The sequence below is a fragment of the Cydia splendana genome, chromosome 19, assembly GCF_910591565.1.
Source record: "Cydia splendana chromosome 19, ilCydSple1.2, whole genome shotgun sequence".
Classification (NCBI taxonomy): domain Eukaryota; kingdom Metazoa; phylum Arthropoda; class Insecta; order Lepidoptera; family Tortricidae; genus Cydia; species Cydia splendana.
The window spans coordinates 7,771,672-7,785,888 of NC_085978.1; the positions used below are offsets into that span (position 1 = coordinate 7,771,672).

At 34.8% G+C, this 14,217-nt stretch overlaps 4 protein-coding genes and 1 long non-coding RNA gene across 5 annotated transcripts in view; 3 read left to right on the forward strand and 2 right to left on the reverse strand.

The window, feature by feature from the left end:
* The window catches only part of LOC134799968 (phosphatidylinositol transfer protein alpha isoform), a 34,608-nt gene extending 25,309 nt beyond the window's left edge, over positions 1-9,299 (reverse strand). Inside the window, exons 1-3 of the mRNA XM_063772398.1 lie at positions 9,113-9,299; positions 7,309-7,339; positions 5,464-5,575 (exon numbers count right to left, since the gene is read on the reverse strand). Coding sequence (XP_063628468.1) covers positions 5,464-5,575; positions 7,309-7,339; positions 9,113-9,129 — 160 coding nt within the window. The 5' untranslated portion in view covers positions 9,130-9,299. The remainder of the gene's footprint in view (positions 1-5,463; positions 5,576-7,308; positions 7,340-9,112) is intronic.
* Positions 1-14,217, reverse strand: part of LOC134800287 (uncharacterized) — a 197,310-nt gene that overhangs the window by 179,886 nt on the left and 3,207 nt on the right. The window contains exon 2 of the long non-coding RNA XR_010145520.1: positions 13,213-13,967. This is a non-coding gene — a long non-coding RNA (uncharacterized LOC134800287). The remainder of the gene's footprint in view (positions 1-13,212; positions 13,968-14,217) is intronic.
* LOC134800242 (uncharacterized) overlaps positions 1-14,217 on the forward strand; it is a 310,488-nt gene that overhangs the window by 160,843 nt on the left and 135,428 nt on the right. The gene's annotated exons all lie outside the window — the stretch shown is intronic.
* The window catches only part of LOC134800175 (glucose dehydrogenase [FAD, quinone]-like), an 89,369-nt gene that overhangs the window by 66,917 nt on the left and 8,235 nt on the right, over positions 1-14,217 (forward strand). The window lies entirely within an intron of this gene.
* LOC134800255 (protein unc-119 homolog) lies at positions 9,560-13,614 on the forward strand. The gene is made up of 3 exons (XM_063772762.1): positions 9,560-10,128; positions 11,021-11,193; positions 12,750-13,614. Exons 1-3 carry the CDS (start codon positions 9,776-9,778, stop codon positions 12,866-12,868), a joined length of 645 nt encoding a protein of 214 aa, XP_063628832.1. The 5' UTR covers positions 9,560-9,775; the 3' UTR covers positions 12,869-13,614.

The following is a 14,217-nucleotide window of genomic DNA, read 5'->3' on the forward strand; positions in this document are numbered from 1 at the left end:
CCAAATAAATCACGTACGTCTATCATAAAAATATAAAAATAAAAGTACGTCTATCACTTTTTCGCAATCTAATGGAACGATTACCGCGAGTTATTTAACATTAACGATTTTAATATTAACAAAATGTATCCAGTGATGTACTTATCTATTTGTGTTCTGCTAAACAGTAGGATTCAGATATCTCTCGTAATTATTTAATAAAACATAGACTGCATTCAGGTACCCAATTGATGGGTCGTTGAGAGTCTAGGGCCTACAGCTAAAATCGAAATTTCGTTACCTGCCCCTCTATCGCTCGAATATGCAAGAGCGATAGAGAGGCAGATAAAGAAATATCGATTTTCGTTTTTCGCGGTTGGGTTTCTGGCCGTTAAAGAGCCGCTCGGTTTCTTGACCACCCATACAGAAAATGTATTATCAAAATCTTTAAAAACATTAGACGTCATCTAATCAAGGAAGCCAGTTATATTATTTCTATGTTATCAAATACGATAGGAAAATCACTTCACCTCGCATCTTCATAAAACAGTGCTAGTAATTACATGTAGGTAATACACAAAATTTTACAACACTACTACTAAATCGTGCAAAAAATAACTAATGTACGATAGTTAGTGATATTCATGATTACAAATTAAGTTTTTTTTTCAAATGTAATTTATTAAGTTAACAAAACTAGTCAGTCTTATAATAGTGTCAAAAAAAAACTACTGTGCACGCTATAATACCTATGAGGCAAAAACGGGAGAGATGGACCTATTACTACTAATAAAATTGTATTGAATATAAGTACATTCAGCCAGGAAAACGGAATTTGTAAGAACTTGAATATGTACGTTTTTTTTTTATTACAGCTTACCTAATAGAAATTTGAAAAGCGGTCCATCTTTCCTTTTCTTGTAACTGATTTTAATTTACGTCGTGTACGTTAATATTTTTTTCTATAGGAAATTGGCGTATTTTTTCTTTTCGTGAACAAGACGTTACAGGTAATCACTGTAATCAGGATTGATTTATACGCGGTTTAATTAAAATAATGTGCGAAAATTGTGAAGATTAAAAAATCAAACATTAAACAAAAATAGACATTTCTAGGCCATCTCTCCCGAGTTTACCCTAGTATTTTTTTAAAGTTTTAACAATTTAAATATTATCTGCGGTACCCGTCCGACATCCAGAGCAGACCGAACATGCATCGTCTTCGACTTTGGTACTAGACCCACCTTGAATGAACCGAGACGTCGTAAAATAAAATAAAAATTAAGAAAAAAAAAGATAAAATGAGATTTTATATCAAAATTATTTTAAACAGGTTACGTATTGAGTACACGTCGCGCGCTCGATCAGCAGACACGGTGTAGTTAGTGCTCCAGTGGAAGGTGAAAATACGTATCCCGTTAAAAATAATTATAGTATAATTTTAATATAATGTTTGAGTCTCACGATATTTTCATAGTGAAAAAACAAAGTTTTTTTTAATAACTAATTTTTGTTTTATTTATAGCCAATCAAATTGGTACGCCCACCGTCTCCTACCCCTCTCTACCACTTTTTCAATCAAGCATGGTGACATACAATATAACATTCTTACAGGAGAAAAGGAACCAAAGAGATAGCCTGAAATTCATTGTCATTTAAAAAGTGACCTACGTATGCTTTTCGTGCTTTACAAATAAAATATCTAAAGTGTACACAAAAAACAATCATCTCATCTAAGTCAAAGTGATTTCATATAAAACATAAAAAAAAACATAAATATACAACTGTGCAGACTAGTACTAGTTCTTTTTTTACAAAAAAAATAAGATTATCTCTGGTACCGTTAATGTCTGAAGACTGGTTACTAATATTAGGTCCGCCTAGAATAAAAGGCATGCGTAAAAAAACCATACAAATGTAGAAATCTGGAAATCCACTACTGAAACAAGCTGATTCATATACTCACTAATTGCAGGTCTAAGATGGTTAAAATCAATTCGGATAAATATTAGATTATGTGAGTGGATGATATTTTAATTGTTTAATAATTGTAAATGGCGCCGAAATCTCAGATGTAATAAAAGTTGCTTAATAACAGATACTGCACTTGTTAATGCTCGACACAAGATAGATTTTTTCTCGCCCTTTTATCCACGGGTTTTAACTTTTAATATTCGATCCGTATTGACTTCTTCTAGTTTGAAGTTGAACCCACTTTTTTTGCCAAATTTTGATTTAAGACTAACAACCATTCTAAATTTCTAACAAAGCGTACCTATAAACTAAAGCATCACTAAATTTTGATTTAAGACATGCTATTCATGCTATGCATATATATGTACAATTTATTACATTAATGTTAATAAAATAGGTACAGGTACACGGTACTTTGAAATTTATAATGCTCTTTGAAGAAATTGCTCATGTTAATAAAAACTGCATAAATCTTCTAACATTGGTATACGTTTAACAAAACCTCAAACGCTGTTTCTTATTTTTGGTCTTGAAATAAATTATACAAGTGACTTGACTATACCAATATCTTCTAAATATTGTCAAATGTTGTAACCGTAAAAAAAGTAAAGCCTTATAAGTAAATTCGAAAATCCAATTAAATGCTAAAGTACCAAAGTAAAGTAAAGTACTAACAGCAACACTCATAACTGAAAATTAGTAGACCTTATGTCCTTGCAATAAAGTTTGTCAGTTCAAAGAGTGGACGATTGTACTGTACAATCAACTAATTTTACTAATAAGCGCAAGGGGTAGTATAAATTTACCAGATTTTATTTAACACCTGTTCAAAGAATGTACCCATTGTACCCAACTACTAGAAAACATATTATAACAGAATACACAATAAAGATGTTCTAATTTTATCATAGAGTGAAGTATCTCCTATAACATTATGTAATCTGCCTGATGCCACCGAGGCTCCGTAAAACCTGGCCTACACTAGTTTCAAAGGACCGTGAACCTGTCTCAACTAAACCTAGTTAGGTAGCTGTCATTGACACATCTCAGTTGTACCTAATTCCACAAGCCATTCAGGCCCAGGCGAACCAGAAAGGCAACTGTCAGTATGAAAGCGACTAGCGATCGATTATTTTCTAGCAAAAGATACTTTTTCTAAGAGAAACTAGCCAATTTCGCTAATCGCTACTTGCTTCTGGCTAGGACAGATAGGTTCCTGGTCGCAGACTGGACACAAGCGGCACGCGGCGTGGCGAGCGGCAAACCAAAGCCGTTCATTTTATACATTTGGTAGAGCGCAATGTACAATGTTATTAGTTTTGATTTGCCGCTCGCGACGCTTGCGTCCAGTCCGCGACCTAAGAGCTCCACTAGCTCCTACTCTGTACAAGTGTACAACATGCGCTTAAAGTATAGAACTAATCGATTACATACCTCCTTAATAATTAAGGAGTCGCATTTCAATTACAAAAATATTATATTATTATCAGTGAGTCGAGTCAAGAATCTATAAATATATTATGATATGTTTAAAATTTGAATACGCCTCATGATATCCTAACCAACGAGTTATTTTATAGTCGCATGAGTTGGTTGGTTATATCTGTTGGATTCCTCTTTGATCAATTTGTACAAAAATGGCCGTTCTGTGCTTAGCTCTGATTGATAAAACTTACTCACTTCAGTCGACTTGTCGAAAATCGTTGACTCCACTGATACACGAGCAATGATACCTTTATAAGTAGGTATCACACGACACGACAAAACGTGGCAAAATATCGGACGCGATTGAATACTTATTGTTAGATATTTAATACATATTATAACGACAGTTTCGTGACGCATTCTCACATACACTTTATAAGAACCGTCACAAAAGTAGGGCTTGCAATATCGGATGGTTTCCAATTCCGGAACTGATTTTCGATATTGGATTCTAATTCCGGAATTCCGGAACTGGTTCCGGAATTAGGATTTATCGTATTTTTAATTTTTTATTCGTTTTTTTAGTAAATAACAACAAAAAATGTGAAATTCTGATACGTTACGTTTATTGAAGTTAGTATTGTTTAAGAGAAATTTAATTTGAAGTACTTTTTTTTTCACCTCTTGTTTTACCACCTTCTTAAAATGGTTACTTTTATTCACTTATATGATACGGGGTATTTACTTGGGGAAAATATAGTTGCGAGCAAACCATTCGATGCATAATTTTATGAAATAGTTAAATATAACAGCTTCCTACTCTTCCTAACCACTAGTACGGTACGTACTAACGTAGTGGTGTTGTTTAAGAAGTTGAAGGTCGAAGTTTGGCTTTTTCCTTGCTGGTTCCTAATTATGATTCAGAATATCATATATTGTATGCTTCTACAGGATCCGAAATCGTTGATATAGAAAACCTTCTATTGGAATCGAAGATAAAAAGTCCAAATATTTTTAAATTTCAATTCTTAAAATTCGCTTATGTAGGATTCAGACTATTCTGACTATTCTAAGCAACTAAATCGCTTTGCTTTTTTTTATGAGCCCATATTGTTCCACTGCTTTAGCAAACGGAAAAGTAAAATATACCTATACTATAGTTCACTGAATGACTAAGAGGCACTTATTAACAACAAAAACACCAGTATAGTGTAGTTTCTTAACAATTTTCAATAATAAACGTATTAAAACCTGAAAAAAGTACTTAAAACCAATTCCGGAATTTTCGATATTCAGTTGTATCAATTCCGGAATTGTAATATCGGAAAATTTGTCCGAGATTCCGGAATTTTGAAATTCCGGAATTCCGGAATGCAAGCCCTACACAAAAGTGACTCAAAATTGGGACCAAAATTTTTTTTAATCAATGTTCCTCGTTATACTGAGCCGAAATAACCCAAAACTTATTAATTCTTCGAAAAAAAGCGAGCCCTCTGCAAACCCCGTTCTACGTTTGACAAATTGCGCAAACCTCAATCTCTAGATTAATGATTGATTGAATAAAGTAACTGTAAATGCCATACGATAAATAATAAATTGATTGTAACTGTCAAGGCAACGATCTTCGACAAGACATTCCGAGAATCCTTAGTCTAGACTCCTTTACACCCATTTAATACTTATTGTTAGATATTTAATATTATAACGACAGTTTCGTGACGCATTCTCACATACACTTTATAAGAACCGTCACAAAAGTTACTCAAAATTGGGACCAAAATTTTAATAATCAATGTTCCTCGTTATACTGAGCCGAAATAACCCCAAAGTTATTAGTTCTTCTAAAAAAAGCAAGCCCTCTACAAACCCCCTTCTACGTTTGACAAATTGCGCAAACCTCAATCTCTAGATTAATGATTGATTGAATAAAGTAACTGTAAATGCCATACGATAAATAATAAATTGATTGTAACTGTCAAGGCAACGATCTTCGACAAGACATTCCGAGAATCCTTAGTCTAGACTCCTTTACACCCACTATCCGCCAATTGTATTATTTTTATTAGATTAGCACCTAGCACTCACCGAGCAACGGGTAGTCTTTGAACGGTTCATTCTTTATTACTTCTATGCCCTCGCCGCCGCCTGTTTCGTTTTTGGAGACCTCCGCCACGCAGAATAGTTGAGCGACTTGATACTACAATAAAACATGGAATCGTTAGTATATTGTTTAATAATAAAATAAGAGTAAAAATAATTAAGCTTATAAACTAATGAGGTTTAAAAGGCCACCCCACATCAGCGTCAGCCATAAAGTTTACTAGCCACCGACACTCGGGAGACGCTAGTGTGGGGTGGCCCTATTACCTACCTAAAGCTGGAGGTTCGCGCCGCGACAGAGACAAGCGACCGAGACAGAATACCGCGACCGGAGACCGCGACCATCACTTGACCATAGGCAACATATAAGCGACAGTTCGCGGCGAGACAGAGACAGGCGACAGAGACGCGAGAGGTCTCTGTCTCCTCGTGAACTGTCGCTTATATGTTGCCTATGGTCAAGTGGCGGTCGCGGTCTCCGGTCGCGGTCTTCTGTCTCGGTCGCTTGTCTCTGTCGCGGCGCGAACCTCCAGCTTAAGGCGTTTAAACAAAAGGAAGGTAAAGATAAATATAGTTTATTATTCAAGTAGGCATATTACAATGCATTTAAGAACGTCAAAGCTACACCGGCTCCAACCCTACACCTCTGCCTCAATTGGAGGAGGGTATCCCAATATGGGACCGGCAACAAACAACGGTAAGGAAGAATTTGCACGCTTCTGGACAGCTTCGGTAGCTCAGTTGGTTAAGAGCCATTGAACCGATGTTCCAAAAGGTCACAAGTTTGTGTCTTGCCAGCAACGGTGAAGTTCTAAATTTTTCCTTTAATTTATGCACATGGAGAATAAGGACCCTTTAGGTACGGAACGCCACGCCACAAATACATTCTAGATAGACTTTTGCAGTTCGTATGTCTGCGAAAAACTCGTCTGTGCATGCGAATTAGGGAGTTTTTGTGCACCATACAGTAATTAAAGAAAAATTAACAAATTAGGTATTGGTAATGAGAGCTGGTATGTAAGATAGCACTTCAGATTATGTAATCTCATTGAACAACATGTAACTACATATGATTTTGTTTAATAATGATAATGACACAAATTAATTAAACAACATTGTTATGGCAGGTGTCCGGACCTCTCAGCAATAGCCCAATCTTTTGACCAGCCAAAATTCATCACCATAACCAGCACTTTTCTCCATTATATATTTACCATAGCCCCTACGCCTGTTGGGAGCTTGGGACCGATTTACGGGTATCTATTTGTACCCGTAAATGGGTTCTAGCAGGCGTATTACATAACAGCAAACTTCTCCAAAGGACCTCTACGTGTTGGATCTATATCCCCATGCACACCTATCAAATGACCGGGATTTATTATATACCCCGTGAGTTTATGAGAGACACAAATTAAATGAGGCATTGATATTTTTTTATCATAAATAAACAGATACAGCATGGAAACTACAGAGTACAGAAGTAGTGAACAATCCTTTGCCATCATATTTTCTCGGAAACGTTCGTAGGTATTTGTCATGCTACCTCAGTCAACCTCAGTACTTTTTATTATTATTCTATATAAGCAGGCAGGCAGATGTGACAGCTGATATTGCCTTTATCCAATTATCATTGACAAGTAGATGTATAGGTGTGCTTGTCTAACTTATTTTTAAATTGGTTCACATTTTGTGCTGAAACCACATCTTCGGGGAGTTTGTAGTGAGACTGACTGAAATAGCATAACATGTTCATCCGTTTCTGTGATAATAGGATGGTTAAGTATTATTCACATTTGTATAGAGTGATATAACAAGATTTGAATTACTCACTTCTTCAACTGTTAAGGGCAGTGTGACACGGCTGAAAAATAAAATATAGTTTTGTTAGTTTTTCTAGCAAAATTCTACTGTAGAAAGTAAAAATAAATCTAATGTCAATGTGGTGAAGACCCACATATCAAATTTATTGTACAAACAGCAACAGGTTAGCTGGAAGAGATCCCTTAATGGGATAAGTTCGCTTTTGTACACATTTACTGTATTCTCTCTGTGTTATGTACTTGTTTTGTGCAATAAAGTCTTTACTACTACTACTACTACTACACTCCTAACTGTACATCGGTGGACCTTATTACAAAAGTATAAGGTCTACCGATTTACAGTTAACACTCCGGGCAATGGTAGGTAAGACTGTCATAGGGCAAGAACTGTAGTATTTGTATACGTACATTGCTCTGACAGTCAGAAAGGAAGAGCTTCACTCGTTCTGCTCTACCAACCTTCTGTAACTGGAGTATAATTATATGTACTAGCGCTGCAGTTTTTTAAATGTTTTTTTTTATAAAGGGGTTTTGTCACGCAGTAACGATGTCACCCCCCTAATGAGATCTAATAGTAATGCTGCAGTAAAAAGTGATGAAGATGATAGAGAAAACAATTTATTTGCTAGCACACACAAATTTGCTAGTATTCATAAACAAAAACTTTCTAGTTTGGGCCAGAAATAAAAATAGTGCCAAACTCAAAAGCTCTAAAAATTGGCATGGGTCTTACAAGGCTATAGTGTACAGTATGCCACAATAACCAACAACATTATAACCATTAAGTCTATTTTACAAGTATAATGCATTTGAGTTTTAAATCAAAAACTTTATGCTACTTGTATGAATAACCTGTTTGATATATCCTACAGTCAAATGTAGAAACAACACTGTTTCAACAGAACCTGATTCTAGACTATACTAGTTTATGGAGCCTGATTCTAGACCCTCATTAACCAATAAGAAGTATATAAAAATTAAAACCTCATCTTTTACAAAATATCCACTCAAAACATTTACTGAATAAACATTATCAATAATATAAAAGAATAAATTTAAATCTGTCTTTTGATACTACTCACAATATAGTAGTATCATACAATATGGCTACATTTTCGGCAAATGATTTAAACATATTTAATTACACAAACGGGTCTACCGCGATATAATTTCATTGTTTTTACCTTTAATTCCGCGGATTTAATTTTATATCGCGGTAGACCCGTTTGTGTAATTAAATATGTGTACAAAACGCGAGAGTTTAAAGTGTTAAATGATTTAAAGTTGTTTACATAGGCTGATTAGATTTAGGAAGGTAAGAGATAACTTGGTATTTATTAAATTGCCAGTAAATAAAGATTATTTTCTAACTATGCTTAAATGCGAGAGAAAAATCAAAATTTTACAATGCAGACTCCAGGCACAAATGTAGAAATGATCAGTGGAGAATAGTTTTACCTTACCTTTTAGATATTTCATGTAAAAAGAACTTTGGCCATAAGAGTAATAAGCTAGGCCAGAGCAAATATTAACAATATGTGGCAGAAGTTTTTGGAATTATCCGAAATCTGCTGAAATGGCCATCTGTCAGATAGACCTTGACCTGAAGGTCTGTCACTGTCAGGCAATTTCATTCTTCTAAGTGACTTGATAAAACAAAATTCACGATAATTAAAGCCTTAAAGACATGCAGTCCATATATCTTAATGATATCTACTGATAAGAAAGTAAACCCTTAAAAACCTGTGCCACGAATTGTGTAAAAATCGATTTATTATTCAGAACTAGACTTAACCTTGACAAAATGTACTCACTATTCTTTGATAAGCATCTTGTATATTTATTTTGTTTCACTTAAATGCACATTAGACCAAACAGTCCACACTCACGACAAATTAACTTATCACAGAACCAGACTTGAGCGATGGCCCGATTATTGTAATTTTAATCTATGACCAATCTTCTACGAGCGAATTATGACAGGGCGCATGCTTCGTGACGCAACGGATATTACGTCAACATTTTCAGATGCGTTCAAGATATGTTCTTTCAATATGTATAATATCATTATAATATGTTTTGCGCATAAGCATGTAATGAATAGATTTATTAATAAAATTATGGTATGAAACGTTTTATTTATAATATTGTACCTATTTTTAATTTAATATATATTTTTAACATCCGTGACGAAAAAAATTTTTAATCTGTGGGCATGATCAAATCAAATTGAAATTTGAGTTTATTTGACGTTGTTTGACGTGACGTGCGTTGTCGATAGTGACGTACGTGTGGTGTGTGGTGAGCAAACAATTTTTTCTCACGCGAAAAGCTGCATGTTGTTTGTTCTATTGCTAATCTAATTCCAAAGAAAATGCACTGATACATTTACATACGTTGGCCTTTTAATTAAATTACTTACTGTGCCTATACCCTTTGAGATACTTTCGTCATTGGAAGACTCAACGGTTACCAAAATGAGTTTAGTAGGAAAAAAGTGCGAATCAATAACCCTATTGGAATCGAATACAGAAGACGTAATACCGAGTGATATTACTCCTGAAGATGTTTTGAGGCTGGATAGAATCACTGACACATATCTGTGCAGCCCTGAGGCTAATGTATACGATATAGATTTTACGAGATTTAAGATCCGTGATCTAGAAAGTGGGACAGTGTTGTTCGAGATAGCTAAACCGCCGACGGACTTCGGTGTGGACAGCGAGGGCGCCGAGGACGCTCCCGAGGAGCCCTTGGACCCGAATGCAGGCAGATTCGTGCGATATCAGTTCACTCCGCAATTTTTGAAGTTGAAGACTGTTGGGGCTACGTAAGTTACATTTAATTTTATCGTCTTTGTTTTTATTGTTAAATAAAGCATTCACCAATAAACCAGTAAACACATTATAAAGGATGAACTATGTGCATGTAGAAATGTTATTATTGAAGTCAGTTGGTAGTATATTTTTAACTTCAACTCATCCTTTGACGTAGGCCTCCTCCATAAATTTCCATTTTATTCTATCTTTTGCTGTTTGCATCCATTTACCTCCTCCTATTCTTTTTAGATCATTCGACCATCTAAACTTCTGTGAACCACTCTTTCTTTTATTATATCTTGGGCACCACTCTACAAGGTCCTTTATCCACTTATCTAGGGTTTCTCTCATCATATGGCCTGTCCAGCGCCATTTTTGTTCTTTTATTATTTTAGTTATTGTTTTTGTTTTTGATTTTGCCTTGATTATGGATAATTTGACTCTGTCTCTAAGTTTTATATTAAGTATGCTCCTTTCCATATGGTTTTGACACACATTAAGTTTTTGGTGCTGCTTTTTTGTAAGTCCCCAGGTTTGGCAACCGTAAGTTAATACTGGTATTATACAACTATTGAAAACTTTAAATTTCTGCCTTGTTGGTATTTCTTTTGCCTTAAAAACTTCTTTCAAGGACCAAAACTTTCTCCATGCGTTTGTGGTTCTTTTCTCAAGTTCCTTATCTGTCTGGTCTTCAGGTGATATTATTTGCCCAAGGTATACATATTCATTAACATAGTCTATTTCATTTCCATTCACTATAATTTGCTCCTTTAAGTACTGTTCGTCATTAACTTTGTTTTTGACATATTCATAGAAAGGCCTACCAGTTCACTTTGTGTGTTTAAATCGTCTAAAGTGCTACTTCATTTTTCTATATTTAACCATGACCAAATATTATTTCAGTGTGGAGTTCACGGTGGGTTCGCGTCCTGTCAACCACTTCAGAATGATCGAGAAGCACTTCTTCAGAGACACCCTGCTGAAGACCTTTGACTTTGAGTTTGGCTTCTGCATTCCATTCTCTAGGAACACTTGTGAACACATATATGAGTTTCCCACGCTGCCACCAGATCTAGGTAAAGTTTAATTTTACAATATTTATATATCTATTTAGCCCTTTTGTTCTGAGTTAGAGTATATCTCTAAGCTAAGTGTGCCGCTTGACAAAGGCCTCCTCTAGCTCTTTCCATTGGGGTCTGTCGTGGGCCACTCTTCTCCAGTTCAGGCCCGCTGTGAGTTTGAGTTAATCCTCCCATCTTGTTCGAGGTCTCCTCTGACTCCATGTGCAACCTCTTGGGTACCAATCCGTTACGATTAGAGATGGGTAACTACCCGGGTAAATACCCGAGAGCGGGTATTTACCCGGTATATACCCGATATTTACCTACCCGCGGGTAAATACGCGGGTATTTTCGTTTTTCTTCTAAATTTGATGTGTTTAATGGTATTTGAGTATAAATAAGATTAATTTAAGTATTTTTTTATAATGTTACATAAAATGTATGTTCAAACTAATTACGAAAAGATTGTTATGAGGTGAAGTTCGATTTTAACATATCAGTCCAATTATGAAAATGGTGTAAAATCATTCCCTGGCTTCCGAAAATGTTTTAAAACGCTTTTAATATATATTAGAAAGATGAAAATAAAGACTACTTATTGAATAATAATAAAAAAAATTGTGCAGTATCACAACTTGGGAGGCTTATAAGTCAAATACAGTTAGTTTTACGACAAAAATGTATATAATCTTTTTTGTAGGAAATTCTGTCTTCTTTAGTTTGTACATACAACACTTTCCGATATTAATGACAGATTCCAAGAAATATGAAAAAGTTCACTTTTACCCCTCTCCCCCCAACCACACGCCCCGTCGACCCAAGTTCGAATATGTATTATCAACGTATAAGTACGATAATTTACTCAAATTAAAAAAAATACTCTTATCTCGGCCTTTTTTTTTTAATTTACCAAAATTATACTAAAAATTCCTTCGTTACAACTGCAGGTTTCATAAAACCATTTCATTTTAAATGACACACAATAATTACAACCATTAACTCGGTTTATATCTCCAATTTAACACAAATCGACATGTGCAACAAGAAATGAATCTACCCTTCCATTTGGGTAGATACGGGTAAATACCGGGTAGATGGGTATTTACCGGGTATTTACCTGGGTGGGTAAATTGGGTAAATACCCGCGACCCATCTCTAGTTACGATCTTACTCCAATTTTCCTGCCTGTCTCTCAACATGTGGCCAGCCCATCTCCACTTCTGCTGGTCTATTTTAGTGAGTATGTCGGTCACTTTTCGCCCATCTACGCCTCCTAAATTAGTTGGAAGTCTGCCTATGAAAGAGGGCTTCCGGGTTTGAATCCTGGTGGGGGCATTTATTTGTGTGTTTATCATAGATATTTATTTTTGAGTTACAATTCACCTCAAACACTTGTTTACAATCACCTGGAGTCTACTGGTTATATGTATTTGCTATGAGAAAAGTAAACATGTACTAAAATTACAAAAGAAATCAATCCTCTGTCTTGCAAATGCTCCTTCCATGTTAGGTAATTTTGAATTTATACATTGGTTCTATAAATAATTAACATTACCATTTTTGCATTTCAGTTGAAGAGATGATTGCAGCACCATTTGAGACATGCTCGGACAGCTTCTACTTTGTGGACAACCAGCTGGTCATGCATAACAAGGCTGATTACGCCTACAATGGAGGTATCAACAATTAAAGGTGCACTGTAACAGACCATATTTTGTAAATGTGTGGCCACTTGGCCGGTAACTATGGGTGTCATGCTTTAGCACAGGGGTAGACAAACAGTAGCTCACAAGCTTAAGGAAGCTTTGTAGGGTTCCATACCAAAAAAGGTAAAAAGGAACCCTTGTAGAGTGATTCTGTCCATCTGTAATATGGCTAAATATCTCAGCACTTATGCTATCATTTTGAAATTTGGAAAAGTTATAAATTAGGCTAACCCAGATGCATTGAAACTGTATTTAAAAAGCCCCAAAAATTAGTATTTAACTTTTTTATTATTTAATATTCTAGATTTTTCGAAACGACCCCTGTCACCCCTGTACTAAAATATAGTAAGACGCCCATAGTTGCCTATGTTTACGTGTGTCGTAATACAACACAATAAAATTATTGCAAAAACATTCAAATGTTCGTGTTTACACAAACTTTTAATGATTGGCACTAAACTTTTTAACGCATTGGATTTTGTCCAAGACACATAATTTGCAATTAATATTTTGATATTCCGGTATAGAATACAAGGAATGTTTTTCTCACATACACTATGTGTAACAAATGATCTCAAAATTTGTATTTATTTGTTTATAATTATATAATGCTCTAAGCAATTATTGGTTTCATATTCAAGAACTGAATAAAAATATCTTAATCATTTCAACATTAATGTGTTCAATATAATGGTTTTAAAATGGGTATACAAAGTTGAAATTTATAAAACTATTATTTCTTGTACTTATACATCATGCTCATGAGTCATGACAAATAGACCATTAATAGAAACTGAACATGTATTACATAGTTTATACTATTCCGAACTGTAGGAAGTGTTTTGAAAAAAACTAATTAAATTGCATTTGCGCCTAGTATTTGTAATGGACTTTTAATAAGTTATCACTAAAGCACCCAATGTTTGATGTTCACTGAATTTTTGTATTTTATTTATATTAAAATGACATAATTATTGAATGAGTGACTCTGTTCTAGATCTTATCTTATAATGTTACTAGTGTCCTTATTATAAAAGGCGTGATATGTATTCAAAAGGATTAGAACTTATGTACATAATTGGCCTGATGACAGTAACAAAGAATCATGGAAATAATGGTTTCAAAGAAACATATACGTAAATACGATTCTAAAAAATGGCCCAATCTCAGTATAAACATTAGGATTATTAATATATTCAATAAAATAAAACTGCAAAATTCTCTAATCGGCCATTTTAACTGAAACGCGAATCAGAAGCGAGCTAAGAATTGACGTCATCAATGTATGACATATTTCTTAGAGCAACATAGACAACCTCATTGACTGTAATCC